This window comes from Megalops cyprinoides, chromosome 7, assembly GCF_013368585.1.
Source record: "Megalops cyprinoides isolate fMegCyp1 chromosome 7, fMegCyp1.pri, whole genome shotgun sequence".
NCBI classification, from domain to species: domain Eukaryota; kingdom Metazoa; phylum Chordata; class Actinopteri; order Elopiformes; family Megalopidae; genus Megalops; species Megalops cyprinoides.
The window spans coordinates 6,268,958-6,293,290 of record NC_050589.1 but is presented as its reverse complement, the minus strand read 5'-3'; the positions used below and the strand labels follow the sequence as shown (position 1 = coordinate 6,293,290).

Sequence of the window (24,333 nt, the reverse complement as noted above, 5' to 3'; positions counted from 1 at the left end):
GGGTTCCAGGTTACAGCCCATAACCAGAGGAACAGAGATTCCTTTCCCACAGGGGACTCTATCAATGTGCACTTACACAGCATGACCCTCACCTCAGCTGCTGCAATAAGCAAACCAGAGTTCTGGTGTCCTTAGTAAAAGACTCCCCAGTCTGAACAAATGGTAAGAACACCTACCATGAACCTTTATGACAGTGCAGTGGTGTGTACCCTTCCATAAAAGAGAATTACTTGTTCTAAACAATGTTCCAATTTTTGAGATCATCAGCTGAAAACCTACATCAGCGTGCAAATATTAAAAATCATAATAATCATTAAATAGTGTCAGTCTGGTAAGTGTATGAGTACCAACAAAAATCCACATGATTAGCTACAAGCTACCACGGTGAAGCCAAGCCTTGTCACAGAGTATGGTAACCGTATGGTAACCGGTGGTTGTGTGCGTCTCGCTGGGTTACCTGCGGGTGGTAGCGGCCGATGTCGGTGAGCAGCTGGTGGATGAGCCGGCCCACCAGGGCACGGGGTGTGTCAATGCGGGCGATCAGCTGGGGAATCACCTGCAGGGGGCGACAAGGAGCACTAGGCTGTCAGCTTCACTGCAGTTCATTCATCAGAGAAAACAAAGGAGATGCACTGACTCAGAATGACGGGGGGGACAGAGGGAAACCGAGAGGGACCTGCCTGAAGCCAGGTGTCGATCTGGATGGTTTTGATGCCCTCCACCAAGGCCTCGTTGACCTCGGGCCAGTGGCCGTAGTCAAACCAGAGCGTCAGCACCCTTAGGGAGGAGGAGGATACGGTCAGTACTCCACTCAGAGCCACCATGTCTCTGTGGCCCATTTAAAACCTTTAATCCCAATCAATCATACACTTACATTTCATGGCTGTGAGAGGAGTAGTATATGAAACATGACTGTCACACTGTCACTAACAGGAGCTAGTCTATGTGTCTATGCGCTGGTCTATGTGTATCCATACAAAGAACCACAATTTGGCCACTTGGTGTCACTCTGCTTACACTATGCTAGGAAATGATGGGCACCTTCTGTGCCTCAGTTTGTTCACGCTGTAGCCCAGTATCTCAGTGCATTCACTTCTGTTCTCTATCTCAGTCTGTTCACGCTGTAGCCCAGTATCTCAGTGCATTCACTTCTGTTCTCTATCTCAGTCTGTTCACGCTGTAGCCCAGTATCTCAGTGCGTTCACTGCTGTGCTCTATCTCAGTCTGTTCACGCTGTAGCCCAGTATCTCAGTGCATTCACTGCTGTGCTCTATCGCAATGCGTTCAGCATTGTGGAGTATTTCAGTGTGTTCAGTGCTGTGCAGTATCTCAGTGCGATCGGGGCGTGCAGACCAACCTGAGGGTATCCTGCAGGTTGTTTCCCCGGGAGAGGGAGATGGATCGGAAGAAGCCCTGGACAGCAGGGACTGTGTACAGCAGCAGTGTCTTAGACAGGTCCTGAGGAGCAGACCAACAGCATCACTCCATACACTGTACACCATACACTACACCAGCAGCATGATCTGAAACTCGTACCGTACACTCCTCCCACCATACTCACCATGGCAGCAGCATAACCCAGATAACATACCGCATACTCTACACACCATGCTCTGTACCAAAAGCATACCCTATACTCCATACTCTGTACAACACAGACTGCTTTCTACTCATAATACTTTACACAACTCACATTACAAAACAAACTCTGTGCTCCACAAAACACTTCATCCAACACAGCTTAATTTACATTCCATATACCATACTCTATATACTCTATATTCCACACAACACCCTGTAGTCCTTGCAACCTACTCTACACAGCACACACTCTACTCCACACTGCAAACACACTATACTCCACCCCACACTACACACGCAGTATACTCCACCCCACACTGCACACCCCACACTGCAAACACACAGTATACTCCACCCCACACTGCAAACACACTATACTCCACCCTACACTGCACACACAGTATACTCCACCCTACACTGCAAACACACACTATACTCCACCCCACACTGCAAACACACACTATACTCCACCCCACACTGCAAACACACAGTATACTCCACCCTACACTGCACACACACTATACTCCACCCCACACTGCAAACACACACTATACTCCACCCCACACTGCAAACACACAGTATACTCCACCCTACACTGCACACACAGTATACTCCACCCTACACTGCACACACAGTATACTCCACCCCACACTGCAAACACGCAGTACACCCCACCCCACACTGCACACCCCACACTGCACACGCAGTACACCCCACCCCACACTGCACACTCCACGCTGCACACGCAGTACGCCCCACCCCACACTGCACACCCCACACTGCACACCCCACGCTGCACAGGCAGTACACCCCACCCCACGCTGCACAGGCAGTACGCCCCACCTCGTTGACCTTCTTGTGTCCGGGGGAGGGCACGGGGCTGTGCTCGCTGCTGTCCACCTCGCTGTCGCTGTTGCTGGCCTCGCTGTTGGCGCTGGCCCCGCTGGCGTGCCGCAGCTTCTTCTTCTCGTCACGGCCCTGGTTCTGGTGCTTGTAGTGCAGCACCGCCTCGAAGTTCATCACCGCCCAGGCGTGCCAGGCCTGCCCCGCACACACGCGCACACACACACGCACACGCGCGCGCACGCACACGCTCATCAGCTATGGCATGTCCACAAGCCATAATTTATACATAAACTATACACAGGGCACAGAGGCCCTTTATAATAAAATCCACGTGCTTACATTCTCAGAAATAATAACTGGCATCAACACTTTTCATCTCAATGTGAAGAAAGTGAGTAATACACAGATATTTCCTGAGTGCAGACAGGAATTTCAGGCCTTTGTGGAGCAGAACATCAGAACACCAATTCCATGAGTCAGATGGCATTAGAGAAAGGATCCACATGGGGAGAGTGTGAATGCTTTGGGTTTACTCACTGAATATGTGAGAAAACCTCGTGCCCTAAAGCAAGGCTATCCACTGGAGATCCATGGGTTTTTGGTCTTTGTTACAGCACAAGTCTTCATCACTTAGCTGGAGCTATTGATTCGACTGGAGCCAGAATGACCTGTTGCTCCACATCTCCAAAACCCTACAGTCCGTGGAACACCCAGAGAGGACACCAGCGAACTCCGGGCGGGCGAGCGCCCGGCCTCACCTTGTACCAGTTGCGGTCGTGCTCGGTGGAGTGGCTGTAGTACTGCAGCACTTTGGGGATGGTGCTCTCGTTGATACCCTGGAGGCTGAGCTGCCATTCACCCAGCTTGAGGAAGCACCTATGGGGGAGAGGGGGGAGAGAGGGGAACGGTCACATCTCCGCCAGCACTCTGCCACTCCCGCCCACGTGCCACCACCACGCTCACGGCCACCGGATCCAGCACTCTTACGAGAGCCAGCTGCAGCTCCCGGGTCTCTCCCCTCCTGGCCAGAGGCTCTTCCTTCTTTAAAACCCGGCGATGCGTTCCGGAGAATTCCGCGGATGCCCCAGAGGCCCTGCCCGGCCAGACGTCGTGCCTGCCCCCGTTTAAAAAAAAAAAACATACCCCTTCCCTTCCATTTGGCCGATATAAAAGGATGAAACGGCACAGGCCTCAGGCCCAGATTTGGAGCTGAGCTTCCTGGTGAATTATGAATGGCTCCCCTCCGCTACCACTGTTCTTCACGGTCTCTGTTCCCAGCGGCAAAACAAAAGAACAAATGCGATAACGTCGGAAATGAAGTTACGACTGCACCGACTGCAGGCGTACTGCGCCGAGGAGCGAGAGTACAGTAATCAACATCAAGCTCAGGACAGAGTCATTTCCACATGGAATCTCTGCACGCACGGACATCCATCATACTTTTAACATCATTTGCAGTTTATTAGCTTCTGAAAAGGAGGCTTTGGGATGCCTTGTTCAATTACGCACGCGGTGAGTTATTATCAGAGGAGTGGCGTTGTCCTGCCAACATCCTTAAGCTTTTCGCCCTGTTACCATCAATCTTCGGGAAACTGGCGAAGGAGTCAGACCAGCAGGGTTCATTTCTCTGTGCCAGACACATAAAGGATGACTGTGTTCTCCTCTCCCCTGTGGACAGACATCTCTCACAAGGCCCCGACAGAGAAACACAGCTCCGTCTGCCAGCCGCCTGACACATGACATCGACTCCCTTCCGCAAAACACGCGCCACGCCAGGCACCTTACTGTACGGGACACTGTAATGCCTTGCATAATTAATCTTAGTGCGGCTTAATGCATATGCATCTGCATCTGCTTGGGGAAAATATGAGGTCTGACTGAAGTTTCTGCTTTGAGGAAAAGCTTGGAGGACACAGGCGAAAGTGGAGACCAGGGACTGATGGTCTGCCTCCATCATTTTCCACTGCTCTGGAGGCCCTTGCAGGTCTAATCATGACTCCTCTGGCCGTCTCCCCGTGATAATAACACTTACAATAACATGGGATTCCTCGGAAATATTTCTGCAGGAACCAGGTGTGCGCCCTTCCCCGATGCCTATCTGCACTGACCTGATTTGGTGAAAGTATGTCAGGCTGTCTGGAGGAGAGGCGCTAATGACGATCGGACAGGTGTTTCTGCTGCCGAACCCCCGTCTGAGGGCTCGGGGTAACATGCGACACCCTCCCTGCCCTCTACTGGAGCCGAAAGGGAGGATTACAGACCGCGGAGGACCAGTCTGTAAAATTCACGCTTTTTATGCGGAGTGGCTTCAGGCAAACAAAGGGAAAAAAAAAAAAAGGAAATGCAGATTTTTACCAGCGGAGAGCGTAAAGCAAACACTTCCGAAAATCCTTGCTGCGTGACATCTGTGATTTAAGAGCCCCTGCGGGCGGGTGCTTTACATCCCCACGATAGGAAACGCACCGCTGGGATGACGTAGTGTGTCATTAATCTCAAAGATCTCTTCAGTTTCGGCTTTGCCCCTCTGGGTGTGCAAGCGGCTCCCTTCGCCGCCGACGCCCCTCTGCATGTGAAGAGGGCCTGCCGGCTTCTCTGTGAACCTCCTGCAAGTCGCGGTAGCACCGCTTCGTACCCCAGCAGCTGAAAGACGAGGGCAGGAGGGAGCTGACAGGAGCCAGGCATCAGGCCTGGGGGGGGGGGGTGCAGGAGAGCGGAGAGCAACCTGCCCCTCATCATGAGAGTATGGGGTGCGCAGTGCAGGACCCTCACTGGGGTGGTGGTGCAGCAGAGTGGATAAGGAGCAGGACTCGTAACCGAAAGGTTGCTGGTTCGATTCCCTGCTGGGTCACTGCTGCTGTACCCTTGGGCAAGTTACTTTTGTCTCGGAAAATATCCAGCTGTATAAATGGATAACATTGTTAAAAACCAATGTAACCAATGAAAGGCGCTCTGGATAAGAGCATCTGCTAAATGCCAATAACGTAACGTAATGTAGTAATGCCTGGGCATGAACGGGGCGTGCCAGCGTCCGTGGTTACGGCTCTGTGGTGTCAACAGTGCCTGCCGCGGTGAAGATGCGCACCTGCCGTGCACCTGGGGGAACCCGTCTGGGGTTTTCGGCGAGCGGTCTATGCCGCCCGCCTGCCTGCCGTGAGAGGCCGACCCCGACCGATCCCTTCAGCCAAAAGCCTGAGCGTTTAGCAAGAGATGCCGAATGCCAGGAAAACCAATGTGCTAGCGGTAATAGGAGCCAGGCTGGGTAACTGTCAGAGAGGAAGAGCAGAACAACCTGTGCATGACCCTGCAGTCATCAGGGCTGGAAAACACGAACCCAGAACGCAATTCAAACCGAACAAACAAAGGAAAATGCAGAACATTCGCTCCATCAGTGCTGTTGTTATCGTACTGTTCTTACGACATCTTTAGTCAGACGTGGAAATTCAGTTGTAGTGTAATAGTAGCAGTGCTGATGGGGAGATGAATCATGAAGCTAGTATGCCTGGGGCTTGATAATCTGCGGTAAGAATTTCACTGATTGGCTGCATAGTGACCCACTGGCCTCCCAGCCAGGCCCTCGGGCTGCTCTGTGTGAATGTGTGCGTGTGACGCGGGTGATGGTGCTGTACTGTAATGTAATGAGGGGCGGGTCCTGACCTGGCCATGAGTTTGTGCAGCTCCTGCTTGTGCTGCTGGTCCTCGGCTGCGATGGCGTGCTGGGCCTGCTGCTGCATGGCCTGGACAAAGTGCTGCATGTGCTGGAAGGCATCGATCTGCAGCCAGAGAGAGGAGGGGGAGAGGGAGACACGAGTCAGGACAGTGCACAGGGACTGCAGCAGCCATGCTAACCTTTAACAGAGCTCACAGCTAACCTTTAACACAGCTCACCGCTAACGTTTAACACAGCTCACAGCTAACCTTTAACACAACTCACCGCTAACGTTTAACACAGCTCACCGCTAACGTTTAACACAGCTCACAGCTAACCTTGAACACAACTCACCGCTAACGTTTAACATAACTTACAGCAAGGTGATGCTTCAGAGTTAGCATTAGCATACTGGCCAGCTGGCGCTCGTTAACTGTAATGGCCGCATACCCAAAGTGGGGCAGGGGAAGTGAACCAATCTCCTCAACAGAGCTCCTCACTGTCACTCCACACTTACCCAGATCCTTAAATTAGACCATTACCCACAATGAGCTATGCTCTGTCTGCCCACCTTACCCTGGAAGGGTACTTTAGGGATTGAAAGCAGCTGTTTCTGATTATGTGCAAAGGGTGTTAGACTGCGTGTAGATGGTGCTGCTCTGGTGTGGGACGGACCAGTCTGGGGACCGCGACTCCTGTGTGCTGAACGCCCATCCCCCCCAAAACCCCCCACTGCTGGGAGAGCCCTGCAGCCGCCAGACCCCCGCACCACTACTTGGCACTGACGTAACCTCCACCAGACGGGACACCTCTCTAATGAGGCCGACACCGGAGAAGCAGAGAGCCTTTCAGAGCCGGGAGACGGAGGGAGAGAGGAAGTGGCGGGTTGGGGGGGGGGGGGGGGGGTTCTCCCCGAGAGTCTGATGGAGTAATGTTTACACGACTGCCCCAAATGAAGCCCTAACTCTTACTCCGGGGCCCATTGAGATTAATCACGTCTGTTATTATCCCTGTCCGAGTCTGCAGGTCTTCGGGGAGCAGCCTTTATAATCTGTGTTTGTTACTAATGACGCCCGTCACGATGACACGCTCTGGCCTCTTCAGCGACCCCACCATCGATCTGAGGGAACGCTTTTCACATTACACCGCGGCGAGAAATTAAAACCCGCAATGGGCTTACCATTCCACCCAATCCGACTGTAAACTACTGTAGAAAAAGGAGACGACTGGCTCGTGTGTAGTCACATGCAGACAGCGCTTAAAGACCGCAGGATGAAGAGTGGCAGACTGAGTGTGTGGCGGCGTGACCTTCGACCCCTACCTTCCGAGTGCTCTTCCACATGTACTTCATGTAGGCGTAAGTGACGTGGGGGTGGGCCGTGGGCAGGGGGTGGTCCAGCTGTTTGGAGGGGTCCACTCCCAGCAGCAGGACCAGGGTCTTGTGGGCCAGGGCCTGAGGGAGACAGAGAGACAGAAAAAGAGCTGAGTTTCCAACCCCCCACCGTTCACACATTTCTGTCCACTTTCGCCGACTCAAACACCAGGGGAACAAATAACTCCATCACCACACAGCGGACCGAAGTCCCTCCGTGGAGGAACTGGAGCATCCCAGGACGTTACTTTGTAATGACTCGCCCGCTCCTCATTCCCAAGGCTTCGTGTCCACTCGTGAGATCAGCCCACCGTCTCCTCCGGGGCCATGTGTTTCTGAGAGCGCTCGGGAGGGCACTGGCCCAAGTTTCCACTCACAGTGAAATCCGCACAGTCACATAACAATAATATTTATGCCACAAGAGGGGGTGGGGAATCAGGGCCTAACATAAACCAGTTTAAAAACCAGAGAAACATTTAAAACAAATCTCCAAATCTCTGCCATTAGGATTTCATTTGGTCTCAGTGAGAGCTGGAGTCTTTCCACCCTGGGAGGCTTTGCTTAAACAGAGGCCTGGTGCTGCAGGCCTGATGGGCTATTTCACTGGAGGGAGCCTGAGTGACTGCTTCTCCGGAGGGGGCCTGACTGGCTGTTTCTCCCTCTGGAGGAGGCCTGACTGGCTGTTTCTCCGGAGGGGGCCTGACTGGCTGTTTCTCCCTCTGGAGGGGGCCTGACTGGCTGTTTCTCCCTCTGGAGGGGGCCTGACTGGCTGTTTCTCCCTCTGGAGGGGGCCTGACTGGCTGTTTCTCCCTCTGGAGGAGGCCTGACTGGCTGTTTCTCCCTCTGGAGGAGGCCTGACTGGCTGTTTCTCCGGAGGGGGCCTGACTGGCTGCTTCTCTGGAAGAGGTCTGACTGGCTGCTTCTCTGCAGGAGGCCTGACAGGCTGTTTCTGGACTCACCAGGCGACCGCTCTTGCCGCAGAGGCTGGCATACTTCAGCCAGGTGCGCATGTCCTCGTGGGGGTTGATGACCAGCGAGCGCACCATCAGGATCCGCTGCCAGTCCTCCACGATGCGCTGGCAGCCCTGCGGGGGAGAGGAGCAGGAGTCAGACACAAAGACACACACACACTCACTCACACATTCACACACTCACATGCTGTGGCACTCTCACACTCACACATTCAAAAACTCTCATACTGTCACACTTTCACACACACACACACACACACACACACACACACACACCACATTACTCAATGCAGTCTCTCACATTTAACACAGACACACATATACAACCCACCATTATGGTCTACATTGCACGCAAAGTCACAGTCACCCAACAAAAATGCACACAAACGGTCCTAAGCTTTTACGATCGTTAAAAAAAAACAGTGACACAGTCATTTCTCAAACTCTTCTGAACAGAAGCAACTGCGTGGGTCACTGCCACCCGGATCCCAGCATCTGTGACAGAAGACCATACTTTAACAGATGTATTAGCTTATCCGGCATTAAATCACTTAAGCGAAGGAGCTTGTCCACAAAACTATGGAACTCTGTGGCTCTGATTTTAGCGTTTTGCCTCCTGTAGCCCCCCTGGTGCTAACTTCCTCCTTTATGAATGGGTTAAGTGCAATGATCAAGCGGTTTTTAAACCCTATGACTGCTGGGTAATGCCTCCCCTGTGGCGCTTCACGTAACACGAGAGCACAGACAGCCAGCAGTAATGTAAATATCTCCTTGTTGTGCCAGTGTCTAGGCAACAGGTGGACGTGTGATCTTTGACTAGCTCTCGTAAACGTCAGTCACATGGTATTAATTCCGCTCAGACAAGAGAGACAGGGGGGACGCCTCAGAACATCTTACTCACGTAGCGTGGTAGGAAAAGCATTCCTTCAACACGTCAGGATTCTGTCCCTTCATGCTCTGGTCTCGGTATAAAAAAAAGTCTATCAATCTCAATGACTGAATAACAGAATGACTGAATGAACCCTTGTGTTGGGTGCTGCCAATGCCACAGAGACAAACGTGACATAATGGCTCTGCCTGTCTGTCTGTCTGTCTGTCTGTCTCCCACCTGCAACAGTGAGGAAGGCCTTATCATAGAGTGCTTTACTCTGTGTAGGAGTTACATACAGTAAAGGCCTGCGTGGGGGTCTCAAGTGGACACCGTTAGCTGAGTACAGCCAGAGCTCATACTGTCCATCACTGGGCTACAGCTCTGCTTCCCAGCGGTGTGCTCTGCCGCTTCGTGTGTGTGGGAAACAAGCCGACTGACATCGCTGTTTGCTCTCTGCAGCCTTTCATCTCTTGCAGGGAAATAAACAGGAGCTCTGTGTGCGGATGTGTTCGCCTGGGAAGTCGCAGACAGATCAAAGGGCCGCGTTAACGTCAGTCTCTTCCGTCACAGAGTGTGGGTGAACAGCACACCGCTTCCTTTCCGCCACCTCTCCAGTTTGTGGGAGGTCACCTTTCCCATCATGCCCCTGGGCTGGGCTCACCTGCAGCCGCTCCCACCAGGTCTCTCTGATTATCTCGCGCCTCTCCGGGACCAGCTTGTACTGGATCACCTCCTCCAGCTCCGACAGCATCTGGCACGACACCATGGCCTGGGAGAGAGAGAGAGAGAGGGAAAGAATGGGAGAGGGAAAGACAGAGAGACAAGGGAGAGGGACAGAGGGAAGGAAAGGGAGAGGGAGAGAAGAGGGAGAGGAAAAGATGGAAAGAAGAGAGGGGGAAAGAGAGAGAGGGAGAAAGAGGGAAAGAAGGAGATGGAGAGAGGGAAAGTGAGTGAAAGGGAGAGAGGGAGAGGGAGAGAGAGAGAGAGAAAGAGAAAGAGAGGTAGAGAAAGAGGGAGTGAGGTAAAGGGAGGGAGAGAGAGCCGTCAGCACTCGAGGCCCGTCTGATCAGCCCCGTCTCACCGCCGCTCCCTGTGTGCACCCTTACCTCACCCCCCCGTGTGACAAACGCGGCCCTGTAAACGTGTCCGTTTCTCACTCATCACGTAATGTCCCTCCGTCATGTCTGACCCTCCCCGAGCGCCGTCCAGCGCACCTGTCAGCTTTTCCCCCCGTCACCCGCACCGCGCAGGCCAGCACATCTGCACCGCATTTCCTTCACCACTCCATCTTTACGGGACTCTTATGTAACACCCAAAACAGGGGCCAGACTGACCGATCCTACCGCGCTTTCAGCAGACAAACAGCGCAGGGGTAAACACATGTATTATTTCAATGAACCGGCCGTGAGCGTTTGCGTCCAGTTCTGTATTTTTCAGCCCAGTTAATTATCGCCCCCCAGGTCCCCTTCTGTCTTCATTAATAATTCACATGATTAAAATAAATAAAACTCTCTGGCAGGGAAATGCACCGCTATTATATTGTTCTTAAAACAATGCGATGTGCCAAAAAAAGCGAACAGATTCATAACAGCACACCGCAAGGACGTAATGGGCGATTTCTCCTTGTCTGTGCTCACTGTTCGCAGTGCAGACCCCCCACGTCTTTAACCCCTCAGCCAGGTGATGAGCTGAGCGGTCTCTCTCTCTCTCTTACCCCGTACGCCCGGCTGTAGCTCTCCCCCGCCATGGCCGTCAGCTCGGCATCCAGCAGGTCTCTCGCCTTGTCAATGCACTGGAAACACACAAACACACACGGTAAACACTCTCAGACAGGTAATCAAAACACTCAGCCAGTCAGCTCATCAATCAGCGCGGGAAATTCACCGGGACATCACAATCAGTAACCGGAACAGACGCAATGCGTGTTCGGTGTTTGTTTACGTAGCACCCATAAATCAGTGTCGAAAAAAAATATCCCAAATCAAAATAAAATAAAAATGCACTGCTGATGCCGGACATCTGACAGCCACATGTTTGCATCTCTTCCCTTGAAAGTCAGACACGCTTAACCCCCCCGCCTCCACATACAGTACACAAACACGCTCTGACACAATGAGAAGCACACTCTGTTCTGTGCACTTAAAAAGCAGGCAGGGTGCTAACCCAGGCACAGACCCAGCAGTAAAACCCAGCGGAGCTTTGCTTCTGTCTGAGAGGTGACGCAAGGTGGTATTGTTAAACCAATCAGCTCCAGGCCTGTGGTGGAGTGGCATGTACCCCCCACTCCTCCCTGGCAAACACCTGCAGCGGACACCTGGCCATGTGACTATAGAGGTTTAAATGGGTCCTTAATGGAGCTCTGCTGAGTCCACCTAAAGCAACCCTGCACCAATTAGCGCGATAGCCAGCACGTGTTTATTGCCCTGTTATTCTGGACTTGCTCACAGTACGACAGGAACAATGCGCTATGGTGTTAAACCCGCACACACGGCCAAGCCGCCCCACATGCCCTCCCGCCTACCAGCATTGTTAACGCTATTAAAATGCACCAAGGCCTGGCCGTGTGGGAACACGTGATCGGAGGACAGAGTCTGGTTTATGAAATTGCCTTCTGTGGGCTGCTGACTTGACCAAGACATCGCTGCGTTCAACTCAGCAGCTATGCCAGGGTTCATTTTTAAATACTTTACTGACTTAGTGAGAAAGCTTGGTGATTTCAAACTGTAATCAGATACACGTTATTCAACAAAAAAATTAAATTACTGAAAATATTTTCAAAGGATAGTCTGATGAAGTGACATGTATACAAAGTGCAGGGCGATTCTACACACTATGCCTTTAACATGGCAACATGTGAACAGCAAACATGAGGACTACACACACAGACACGCAGATGAAGACCAAGTACAACGTATATGAAGCCATCATGACCTTCCATACCCTCCAATCAATGTATAACCTCCATTCAGAAACCTATTTTTCCTCAAAATACTGGCCGGTCTGATCTTGGCTACAGCAACAGACAGTTGGAGCAAAAATGATAATGAAGAGACTCCACCCTAGTTATCTTTATCATGGTCCTTGTCATAACTTCTGCCTTTTTATGTTTAAAAAAAGCAGATTATTATTATTTTTCATTTTATATTATTCATTTTTTTTAACATTCCCAGCTATATTCCACCTGCAATACTAGAATTAAGTTCAGTTTAATTAGTGTAAACAGTCTGACTTTTATTGCTGTTAAAAGAGTTAAACCATTTGGTCTCTGAGTTTATCATCAAGCTTTGCCTGTTGCCAGACAGCAGTTTAATGCTTAAGGAGGAAGCATGTTTTATTTCATAGAGCGCATTCTTGTGAGCATAATCACACCACTTACGGTGAAGTGAAAAATTCACAAAAGCGACAGGGTTTTTCTTTGAGCTGGCCTGATTTACGGTCATTTGGAGGCTTGCATTTCCTGCACTGTAATTACTCAGCCACAGAAACAGCGGAGGGACGGGAGAAGTTTTCCAAGGCTGTGTGAGACAGCTGTTTCGCTGTTCCTGCAAGCGCGTACGCATCCTGGAGTTATTTTTGGGACAGCTAGGTGCTTGCGGTGTGAGGCTGGGAGACTATCTGAGAGGCCGTGCGTACACCTGCAAGCAGCGTGTATCACAGCCCGGACAGTCACAGCGAAACGCCTTCCTCACTCCGGGACAGTAAAGACCCTGAAAAATCCACTCCGGGGATGCAGCAGACGTGCGTGCCGCGTCTTTGTGAGTCAAAAACTCACAGCCTTCCCAAATGACTTCCCGGGGGGGACCCTGGGCCGGCCACATTGTTAAAGGCACTGGGACGAATCAGAACGTCCGCTGCCCCGACTGCTGCCGGGGCAGGCCAGAGAGGATGTGGAATCTGCTGTTTGAAATGGCTGCCTATTTTAGTTTTTATGATGTCCCCTGAACGGAACCCTACCGCACAGACGCTGTCATTATTCAGGCCAGTGACAGAGGCGCTCCGAGTTTAAACAGAGGCGTACTGTGTGCGGGACACACTCGGGAGCAGGTTTAGGGCCAGAGCGCCAGCACGACGGTGGGAAAGCACAGGTCACCATCGGATCCGTGTCCGGAAGACAGTCCCGATCCCTCGGCGATCTCCGAGCTTCGGCACATCTGGTTTCCATCGAGTCTCCGTGGAGCGGAGCCTTCGTGAAAACCGAGGCTTTCCCCTCATACTTAAAAAATCCGCCACGATCCTGACGCTCTGATTAGGGCCAGGTGGGGTGCACGCACATACAGAGACAGCAGGTAGGGGGGGTGGGGGTTGTGCGCTTCACTGCCACTGAGGCAGGGGGTCATCATGACACTCCGTGATGGTTTTTGGGAGGTGAGGAGCACAAGGGAGAAGGTGTGCTGTCAGTCGTTCAGTCTGAATGACCTCACTCATGACACTTGCCGCGGTGATGGGCATGATACACAGTGCTCTCTATCGCCCCAATCTGACCAACAGCAAGGCAGACCTGTCCAATTCCATCCACATCTGCAGGAGGATATTAATATTCACAGATATTCAGTGCTACGATATCAGTGACACGGAGGATCAAGCTACGCTGTGCAGGGGATGTTTAAACATCCCGGGGAACCCTGGGATGTTTAAATCTCTGAGACACAGGAGAAGGGTCCCAATCTAACCCTGTGCAAAAAAAGTCACTCGATACAAAAACCTTTCCATTTCAGATGGGTGCGTGTCTGCATGGGAATTATAAGTGTCAAACAGTTCTCTTCAAGAACCATAAAAGGCACGATGCTACCTTCATTCTTGATCTGCTTCAACATTTCCCAAACACAGACAGCCAGAGACAGAGACTAATTAAACTTAACTCCTTATCTGGATTCGCATTTACGCTAATCAAACTAAATAATAGAAAAAGTCCCGTTGATGAGCAATGCTGGTCTGCTCTGGTTTCAAGTTTAGGCAGAGCAGAGACTCTGTTGACGCTGGGTTAATCTGAAATTGCTCATGCTCAGTTTTTCCTAGACAAGGTGTACCAACTGAAGACCTAAGCCGTGCATCTGACCAGGGGTAGTTCCAGGCCCTGTATGGGATCTTACCATGGCAGTATGACATGTTACTGCACTGGATGCTACGCCAGAGGGTCTTGTGTTCAAATCCCTGGGACATACTGCTGAGTATTTACAGTGCCTACTTCAGGAGTATGGGGCTGTATGAAGGAGTTGCTAAAGGTGTGATTATAGTTCCATTTGTTAAACAAATAAAAGCACTAGTTGCTCTCCCTGTTGAGGGAGTTAATTCTTTATTCAGATCCCCATTAGCTTTGGCCTCAGCAGCTGCTAGTCTTCCTGAGAACAGTCACGCAACGAGTCATTACACAGAACAATCAGATAAAAGAAATAATAAACATAAAACAAAAAGACGTGGCAGTCTAAAAGACTTCCACCATACCAACAAACAAGGCAGAAAAAAGGGGAAAAATAAGGGCAAATAAATATTCAACTGAAAATGACAAAAGAAGCATTCAGACGGTTTCCTTTCATTCCGCTTTCATTTTGACATCGACCACAAATGACTTTCCCACTGAGGCATCTGCACACTCGCATAAGGTAACGATTCTCATGTCTCGGGGACTCAACAGAAAATTTTCTCCACACAGTGCAATGAAAAGCGTGGTTCTGAATACCGTACCAACCAGAGGTGCTCGCTGTGAAACTGAGTCATATCACCGCAATGGGAGGGGTCACCAATGCTGCTCACCTGTTGGGCCAATGAGAACAGGTCCTGATGCAATGCCAGCACAGCCCTGTAGAAGGCGCCATCGTGAGTGTCTCTGGGAATCATGCAGGTGTACTCCTCCATGCTGTCCCAGTGGCCTGCTCTCCCACACACACACACACACACACACACACACACACACACACACACACACACACACACAACACACAACACACAACACACAACACACAACACACAACACACACACACACACACACAACACAAAGAATGAAACAGTCTTTATGCCTTTCTTTTAAAAATTCTTTCAAAAGACTCCACACTCCCAAGGACACGAACATCAAACGTGTTATTTGTTAACCTGGGTAAAACACAGAGGTGCGGTCAAGCGACACGCGACACTGTGCACACAATAAGCTTTCTGTTCCACTAATGACAGGCAAAGGGGGAAAACAGCCTTTCATTGCGTTTTTATAACCCCTCCTCAGAGAGCAGACCCTGTGTGTGCGAACACCAGAGCACCGCGGCCGGCACGGCGCGACCGGACACCAGGCGGCTCTCTGGGGCTGGGGATCGGGTTCCCGCGGTAACCAGACCACGGACCACATGCGAGGAACACATGGCCCTGTCAGGGGTTACGTAATCCCCGAAGTGCGGTCCCGGGACTCCGCGGCGCGAGAGAAGTGCTTTTCTGCTTCACTGCGGGTTAAGATCTGGTTACCTTTCGGTCAGCGCACTTCAAATTGACCGCAAACAAACATGAAGAACCAGACTCATACATACAGGCTATATGTTGTAGTTATTGCTATTAATATTAGCCATAAACTACCCGTTGGCTTCCATGCAACACAAAGTTCTATAAAAGTGCTTTTAATGGCGGTTGTGAGAATACAAGACCAGATTTGTGTATGCTCGATTTGTGTTTAACGGTCTTCATTCATCCTTTCAGTGGCTCTACAAAATCAGTTGATTTTCACCCAGTCTCAAACAACATAAAATAGGGCATGTTAGCACACTATTGGTTTACTAATATTTATCTGCCTTGATGCACATCCTAGGACTAGCTGATACTATTCAATGCAATGTACATATTCAATATTACTACACTGCGCTTTGTCATCAGCTTATAATGAATTTAAGAATGTGTAACCAACAATATGTATATAAATATGTAGTATACATGTAATGTAATATGTAATACGCACGTAACATGTATGTAAATATGTGTAAGTTCTGATGCAAAAAAAAAAAAACACATATTGAATTTGTTACCTACTACATTTGTTGTTACACTACATTTAAAGTTGTCACACTACATTAGGTGCTGTCATCGATGCAGGTAAGAGCTCGGTGCTGTCGGTCTGAATGAGGAGTGAACGGTCACTGTATGCTTAATGCTTTGAGCAGAAGCGCACGCTTGAGTGAGGCAGATTGATGGTGTCCTGTCCTTTGAGCTCCTTCGGCTCAGGGCTGGGGCGGCGGGTTTTGGGGGGGTTTGGGGTGGATGAGGGGGGGTTGGGGGCGGTGGTGGTAGGGCGGTGTGACTCACCCAGCCCCCAGGCTGCAGCGGCCGCCATGCGAGCCATCTTGGCCTGGGTCTCCTCGCTGACCAGCGTCCACTCCTCGCAGCACTGCTGGTGCAGCTGACCCCTGAAACACAGACAGCCAGCTTAGAGAGCCCCGGCCGCAACACATCCTTTACATTACATTACATTACATTATTGGCATTTAGTAGACTTATCCAGAGCGACTTACATTGGTGAGATTTTTTTTTTTTTACACCATGTTATCCATTGATATAGCTGGATCTTTTACTGAGGCAATCCTGGGTTAAGTACCTTGCCCAAGAGTACAGCGGAAGTGTCCCGATGGGGAATTGAACTAGCAACCTTTCAGTCTTTCAGTTACGAGTCCTGCTCCTTAACTACTATGCTACACTGCTGCATCCTCCAATACAAAGGAAAAACCAATCTGCTGACCCCCTTAGAATGTCCTGCAGTCATATCTCCGTCTCCCAGTGCTACTGCTTGTGTTTCATTCACAGATTAAAGTGGCCTATCGAGTTGCAGACTTCTGTGCCCCTCCCCGAGAGAATCCCTTTGTCCGATAATAAATCACAGCTGGCACAGAAAGATAAAAGAAGCTCCAACAAAACAAAAGGACAGTAACATAATGCAACAAAAATGCAGCTCCCTCCCCTCTCCCCTCTGTGCCAGTGTGTGTTTTAAAAGGCCAGGCATGGCATTACAATCAGAAACAGCCCAGCAGCGTGTGAGCTGTGCTATAAGCCCGGTGGAAGTGTGTCCAGGCTGCGTCTGCACCGTGCACGGCGCGGTCCCTGCTCCCCGGTGGGTCGTTTCCCCGGGCTAACGCGTCGCTGAGGAAGTAACCGGCCTCTGAGACGGAGATTAGCGGGGGCGCTCAGCACTCAGACAGGTCTGGGCGAGGGGCAGTCAAGTGCTTCTCCAGCTGCCTGGCTCTCAGATACGATATCCAGGGCCTACGAAAACAAGGGCCCCCCGACTGCTACTGATCTCCCCCCCTCCCGTCCCACACACAGCAGCTCAAGGGAGGTGGGGGGGGGGGGGGGGGTGTAAACGGAAGGAGACTGGCACAGCCCACTCGAGCAATCACTCAGCCCCAGGTGGAGCGGGCTAAACCAGCACGCTTTAATGTGTGTCGGGAGTGGTCTGGACAGCATGGTGCTATTCACCTGGCCTAGACCAGAATCCACATGTTCACCAAGGCTCCTGTCTTTAGCAAGTGCTACCAAAATAAACTCAGGCCCTGAAACACAGCGGGGCTCGGCGGCTTGCTGCATCGCTCTTTCCTAAGCGTGTTCCAGAGTGTGGCGGTAATGCGCGCTCCTAATCCCGCGCGCGCTCCGAGAAGAAACCGCAGAGACCTGGTGGCCAATTACAGACAAGGAATTTCATTGGCGCGTTCCATTTTCCTGAGTGCGCCGAGACGAGGAGGGCGAATTCACCTAATGGAGTGGTAATCATTTTCTTATTTTTATCTACAAGTCTATTTCATCGACTATTGGAGCACAGGAGGTACAGTGAGTAGTGTTTTAATAGTCAGCAGAGAAATCCCTTCAGCCATGATGAATTCCTTTTGGGAGCTACCAGGCATTCCAGCAGCCACATCTATCAATCCTTGGATTACAGAACAGCAGACTTATGAACTGCCCCTTTGGACGGGTGCAGCTCGTAATGTGCGCTATTGACATAGCGTGCGCACATGCACACATACACGTGCCTACACACCCGCGCACGTGCGCGCGCACACACACACACACACACACACACACACACACCCGCGCACACACACCCGCGCACACACACACACACACTCACACACACACACACACACACACACACTCACACACACACACACTCACACACACCCGCGCACGCACACACACTCACACACACCCGCGCACGCACGCACGCACGCACGCACGCACGCACGCACGCACGCACGCACGCGCACACACACTTGCATACACATGCGTACACACACACACGCACGTGTGCATACACACACATACATACAAAAGCGTGCACACACATTGGGCATTTTTGTTTACAGAGAAAGAATGCAAATGGGGCAATTACCCAGACCTTGCCTCCTGCTGTTCCTCGCATGGAAAATCCATCCAGAGCTAATAATGCTCGGGAGAATTACATAAATATGACACATACTCTACCATTTCTCCTATTTTATTTTATTTGACAATAGCGTAACGAGCCAGAGCAAGCGCTTATGACTGCATCGCTCCCCGGGTCTCTCGCAGACAGCTTCTGAGCCGAGCAGGATAACAAATCAATGCGAAAGTGTTCACTGGCCAAGCAGAGAGAAACAGCCAGCAGCGTGGAGGCCAATCCAGAGGCACAGGGCTACCCAGGGGGTCAGCCACCGCCTCTCCGCTCAACAGGTGACGTGATCACGCCCCCCCCCCCCCCTCCCTCCGAAACGCGGCGCTCAGTCTGAACCCCGCCCCCGTGACGCAGGAGGGGGTTCTGGGAAGCTGCCCGCATGGGAGCCGCTGGCAGGTGCCAGTAAGTGCTGGCCGTCGACCGTCGGACGGCCGGCAGCGTACGCGTTGTCCCCAAACTTACCGGCACTAAAAACTTCTCTGTTTACAGGAATCTTTCCCCCCTTTTTTTTACCCTGTGACTTCTCGCTCTGGCCATTCAAAGAGCAGAACGTCGGATTCCATCTGTGCACACCGCCAATAAAGTTTGAACAAGTACAAAGCGCAGAGTCTTGGGCAGAGATCCGCCCTCTCTCAGATCCCCCCGTCTGTCTCCGTTAGACTCACACACCCCTCCGGCCGCCTCATTTCGATTAATCCGACGTATTTTTATCAAAACAAGTAAATAATGAGAGCTGGACCGGAGGCAGCATGACGTGTTGCTCGACAAGTCTGTTATTAAACAGGTCTAAAAAGGAGCTTACTAAAACCTACAAAAAAAAACACGGGTTTGTAAATGTGTGACATTTCCCAGACGAGTATTTTGAGCAGTAACGGTTGCTGTTTTGCTTTTTGGTGTCCCTCCGGCAGGCCTTGACACCCACCGAGGATATGTCACTGACACACGCACGACAGCGGTGTTTTCAATTTGCTTTATGTAACAGGCGTAAATTACAGCCCTGACTGGTAATAAATCGGTAATAAGAGGCCGCAGATGTCCACAGCGCTTCACTTTCACACGGCCAATTAGCTCGTCTAATGAAGTTACGGTTTGCTGTGCGTCAGAGGGCAGATTTATACCAATGCTAACACAGCTAGACAAACGGCACGGTCCCTCTCCCTGCATCGCGCTCTCTCCGCGTTACGCCTCTGCGGAGGGTTGGACCCTCTGCCGAAACGTACAGAGAGACGCAGCTGGGTGTGGTGTGTGGGCGCGGGCTGGGCTGGGCTGCGCCGCAGGTTCGAACCCCAAGTGAGGCTCAGAAGTGCCGCTGTACCCTTCAGCAGAGTACCTGTGTTGCGCCTGTATATGGGGCGGCAGTGAAGCACAGTGGTAAGGAGCAGGGCGCATAACCGAAAGGTTGCCAGTTCGATTCCCCACTGGGGCTGCTGTACCCTTGGGCAAAGCAGTTAACCCAGAATTGCCTCAGTAGATGTCCAGCTGTATACATGGATAAAATTTATGTAAGTCCTATGTAAACCCATGTAAGTCGCTCTGAATAAGAGCGTCTGCTAAATAACAATAATGTAAAGTAATATGCATATGCTAAATCTGCATCTGTATGAACTCACAGTGCATATGGGCGGCACTGCAATTCACCATGCAGGTCTCCATTCACAGAGGGGTCTGCAAAGCCAATAAGGTCAAAGGACAAACTTCTGATGTGGGCAAACCTTTGCTGCTGGCCACGGGCAGCTAACGGCTCAGGGCACTCCAACACCTGGATGCACGTGCAGCGGTAGAGGGTGGGCATATCCACGCAAACACGGGGGTGACCCGGCCACAGCCCCTCAGCGAGAGGCGGGGTTTTTGCCGCTGTCACTCACCACTCCCCCAGGGCCTCCAAGCAGCGCATGCGGCCCAGGATCAGCTCCGGGTCCTCCTTGTTCATGTCAATCTTCTTGTCGTAGGCCACCAGGGCATCCTCCCACTCGTGCAGCTTCTCGTACCATGTGGCCTGGATCTCCTGCGGGAGGAGGAGGAGGAAGAGGAAGATGACGAAGAGGAAGGAGATGCAAGAGGATGAGGAAGGAAAAGAGGAAGGAGATGGAGGAAGAATGCAGATGTAGGAAGATGATTAAGTAGTCGAGGAAGAAACAGCAGTAAGAAAAGAAAGGAGGAAGAGGAGAGAGATGCAGGAAGAAGAGGAAGAAAAGGAAGTAGAGGAGGAAGAGTAAGAAGATGAGAAGGAGGGAAGAGACAGGAGGAGGAGGAGGAGGAAGAGGAAGGAGATGAAGTAGGAAGAGGAAGAAAAGGAAGAAGAGGAGGGAGAGGAAGACGAAGGAGATACAAGAGGAAGAGGAAAGGCAAGAGGAAAGACATGTAGGAGGAAGAGGAAGAGGAGGAAGAGGAGAAGATGAATGGTGCTGAGAGGACTCAGGATTAACATCTGCTTTGTACAGCTCCCCAAACGTTGCTCATAACATTTCTCACTTCAGCAAAGCACAGCTGATGGTAGAAACACCCAGCAAACAACACTGCGAAAGGACTCTTTAGGTCGTGTACGTTCTCAGGAGTGGGGCTGCACTGCACAGAGACTCAACCCCACACCCACCCGAGAAGGAACGGCACATTCCGTTTCCCCCGGTTTCCTCAGGAGAAAGGGCACCATGTGCGATTTACAGGGTGTTAAAACTGAAGGGGGCACTGATTAAAGGATGTTTTTAAGGGCTTCACAGTTTCTAATTATACACACCCCCACCCACGCCGCCTCTTAGGACGCGCCGAAACCACCAGACACATCATCGATGAGGTGGTAATGGATTTCTTCTGCAGCGGCAGCTGCTAATTGCCCCCTATCTGAGTCATGACGTAACGGGACACTATAAGGGTTCACAATCTGTCCAATTACCCAGCAGACCTCTGCTCACTGAAAAATGTGATGAGGCTGCGTTTTTAATCCCCGAAGTTTCTTTCTATATTAATCATATCGGAGCACAACAGATGGGCTGTTGGGTAACGGTCACAGCGTCACAGTTTGTTTCTTCTGGCCACACACTCCAATGTAAACTCATTTCCACGGCACCCTGTCAGCAGCCTAAAATAATGTACTCGATACGCTAAATACACAGTCGAACGGACCATCTGGGCCTACTAAACCGGTGGATTTATTATGATGAGCTAGTGTGCTTAGATTTATGACCCCAGATATTAAAAGTTGCAGTTAAATTTGTATTCCGAGGGTTAAGTATTATGCTGCCGTAGAATGTGAGAAGGGGGCCCTGATCGGTCTTTAAATGACCTTCGGGGCTCTCCTGAAAAATAAAACAAACCCAACGCAGTTAACGTGAATATGTTCAAAACAGGAGGTCCAGAGTCCACAGGAGTCCTTGCCTTGTGTCTGGGGCTTAGTCCCTAAAAACAGACACAAGCACCATCCCATATAGGGAGAGCCCACTTAACTGCATTAAGGCCTTCACAGAAAAATACCAGGGAACTACAGACAGGGTCTCTGTATTCTAGTTTACACCGTAAAAGGTGTAAATCCCATCTAAGTGAGCAATAGAATGCAGCATGCTCATCTCAGCACGGCTGTAACAGGAGCTGCATAGGCAGGAGGTGAGGAGACCCAGAAGAACTTCGTTTTCTCTCGCCTGGTTGTGAAGACACTCTGACGTGTTCAGACACACACACACAGGTCAAACGCCAGCCCGCCGCTCTCATTCCTCCCACAGCTCGGAGTGCGCGGCGTTTGTTTTGACACCGAGGAATGGCGGCTCAGAGGTACACAACAAACAAACAGCCGTGGCTTCCTGCGGCCGAGACGCCGGTCTCAGGTGACGCGTGATTAGCGGGGCTCACCGTCTCAAAGAGCCATCCCTGCAAGCGTGCGAGGAATGCAGGGACCCCGCCTGACCTCTGCCGACCCGGCGATGCGGCTGACCGCACGGGCCTGTGAATAACGGGGTTCCAGGGGGCCTCACCCCCCCCCCCCCCCCCCCCGCAGCCGCTCACCCCACTGTGTCATGCGGCTGGAAGCCCTCGCTGCACACACACTCGCCGCATGTACGTTCTAATTGTTGGCGCAGTGTAGCACAGTGGTTAAGGAGTAGGACTCGTAACCGAAAGGTTGCCGGTTCGATTCCCCACGGGGGCACTGCTGCTGTTCCCTTGGGCAAGATACAAGATACCCTCAGCAAATACCCAGCTATATAAAGGGGTAACATTGTAAAAACCTGTAACTGATGTAAGTCGCTCTGGATAAGAGCATCTGCTAAATGCCAGTAACGTAATGCAATGTAACGCAATCAAAGGTGCAAAGGAGCAGAGAGCGGCTAATAAAATGCCAAGCGCCCGGAGCCGAGGCTGTGAGGCCCGGGACTAAAACAACCACACAACCAACACAACCAGAGTCCTGTTCCATAAAACACCACCTCATTGACACCTCATAAAATTCCGCTGCAAACGGAAAGCACCGCCGGGGTGTTTATACAACAATGTGTATGTAATGTGTTTATATACAATGTGCCCCCCCCCATACCCCTCACAAACCCCCCGCCCTCCGCTGCCACGCACGTGCTCAGTCTACTGAGCGCCGAACACAGAGCGGCAAAGCCGTCCAGCCGCGTTTACAGCACAGTTACATCTTGCTGCAATTAGACTGCGGTGAGGGAGGCGGTCGGGCCTGACAAAGGAGGCCTGTCCGGGAACCATTGCGTAACGGACGTGGAAAGGATCGGCGCGCGGGCTTCCAAAGGCACGTCCTCCGCGAGAAACGTTATTTCATATCTGGCCAGAGTCCTCCCCCCCACCCCCTCTAGAGAACATGAGACGCTTTTAGAAATGACGGTGAGGGGGTGGGGGGGGCGGAGGTGAGTGTCACAGCGAAAAATAAATCGAAACCTCTGAAAAATTGATGGTCGCGCAAGCCGGGCCAAAATATCATTAATTCAATCTGTTATGTAACCAATCACGCCGTCTGTGAAAATGCAGTCGCTGTTCTCACAGTAGTGGAGCGATTGGCTTACACGCCCACGGCTTCAAAGCATGGCTGGGCTTTATGGGAATCGGCTCCACATACAAGCGCTGGCTTTCCACGACGACAGCCAAGCTTCCTGTTGTCAAGCAATACGGGCACAAGGTTACAGTACTTTCAACTGCGCCCTTCCATGACTTCAGTTTTAATGTCTGCTAATAATGTAATAACTCATACAAGCGTACATATGTCCTTTGGAAAATAAACATGCTGTCGTCCACGCCTGTATTTCAGCTTCTCCCAGGGGTAAGCCCAGAAAAGTGTTTATGAATGATAGGTATGTGTATAAGGATCATGAAGGATCTATGAAATATTATGTACACACTCCATGATTGATGATTAATGTATCATACTGTATGCTACTGAGAAGAATAAAGCCTGAATATATCTTACATATGGAGTGTTTATGTGAGTATATATGGGTATATACTGTACTATATACTATGTCATTTTTTTCCCCTGTGAGTGTATGCACGTGTAGGGGTGTGTGGGTGTGTGGGTGCATGTCTGCGTCTCCTGTCCTTGGCTTCTTGCTCCCGTGAATTGTGTGTATGGATTGTTCATGACTTAAAATATAAATAAAACGAAATAAAGAGAGGATCATCAAGGACAGAACGCAGAAGTATGGCTCTGAACCCCTTCT

General features: G+C 51.1%; 1 protein-coding gene across 2 annotated transcripts in view; it reads right to left on the bottom strand.

The window, feature by feature from the left end:
• The window catches only part of mtor (mechanistic target of rapamycin kinase), a 102,412-nt gene that overhangs the window by 7,820 nt on the left and 70,259 nt on the right, over nucleotides 1-24,333 (bottom strand). For both annotated transcript variants that reach the window (XM_036534475.1, XM_036534476.1), the window contains 13 exons: nucleotides 20,542-20,681; nucleotides 16,564-16,664; nucleotides 15,039-15,154; nucleotides 11,002-11,079; nucleotides 9,949-10,056; nucleotides 8,405-8,530; nucleotides 7,395-7,526; nucleotides 6,082-6,197; nucleotides 3,186-3,303; nucleotides 2,425-2,622; nucleotides 1,358-1,458; nucleotides 681-777; nucleotides 458-556 (listed from right to left, as the gene is read on the bottom strand). In XM_036534475.1, coding sequence (XP_036390368.1) covers nucleotides 458-556; nucleotides 681-777; nucleotides 1,358-1,458; nucleotides 2,425-2,622; nucleotides 3,186-3,303; nucleotides 6,082-6,197; nucleotides 7,395-7,526; nucleotides 8,405-8,530; nucleotides 9,949-10,056; nucleotides 11,002-11,079; nucleotides 15,039-15,154; nucleotides 16,564-16,664; nucleotides 20,542-20,681 — 1,530 coding nt within the window. The remainder of the gene's footprint in view (nucleotides 1-457; nucleotides 557-680; nucleotides 778-1,357; nucleotides 1,459-2,424; nucleotides 2,623-3,185; nucleotides 3,304-6,081; nucleotides 6,198-7,394; nucleotides 7,527-8,404; nucleotides 8,531-9,948; nucleotides 10,057-11,001; nucleotides 11,080-15,038; nucleotides 15,155-16,563; nucleotides 16,665-20,541; nucleotides 20,682-24,333) is intronic.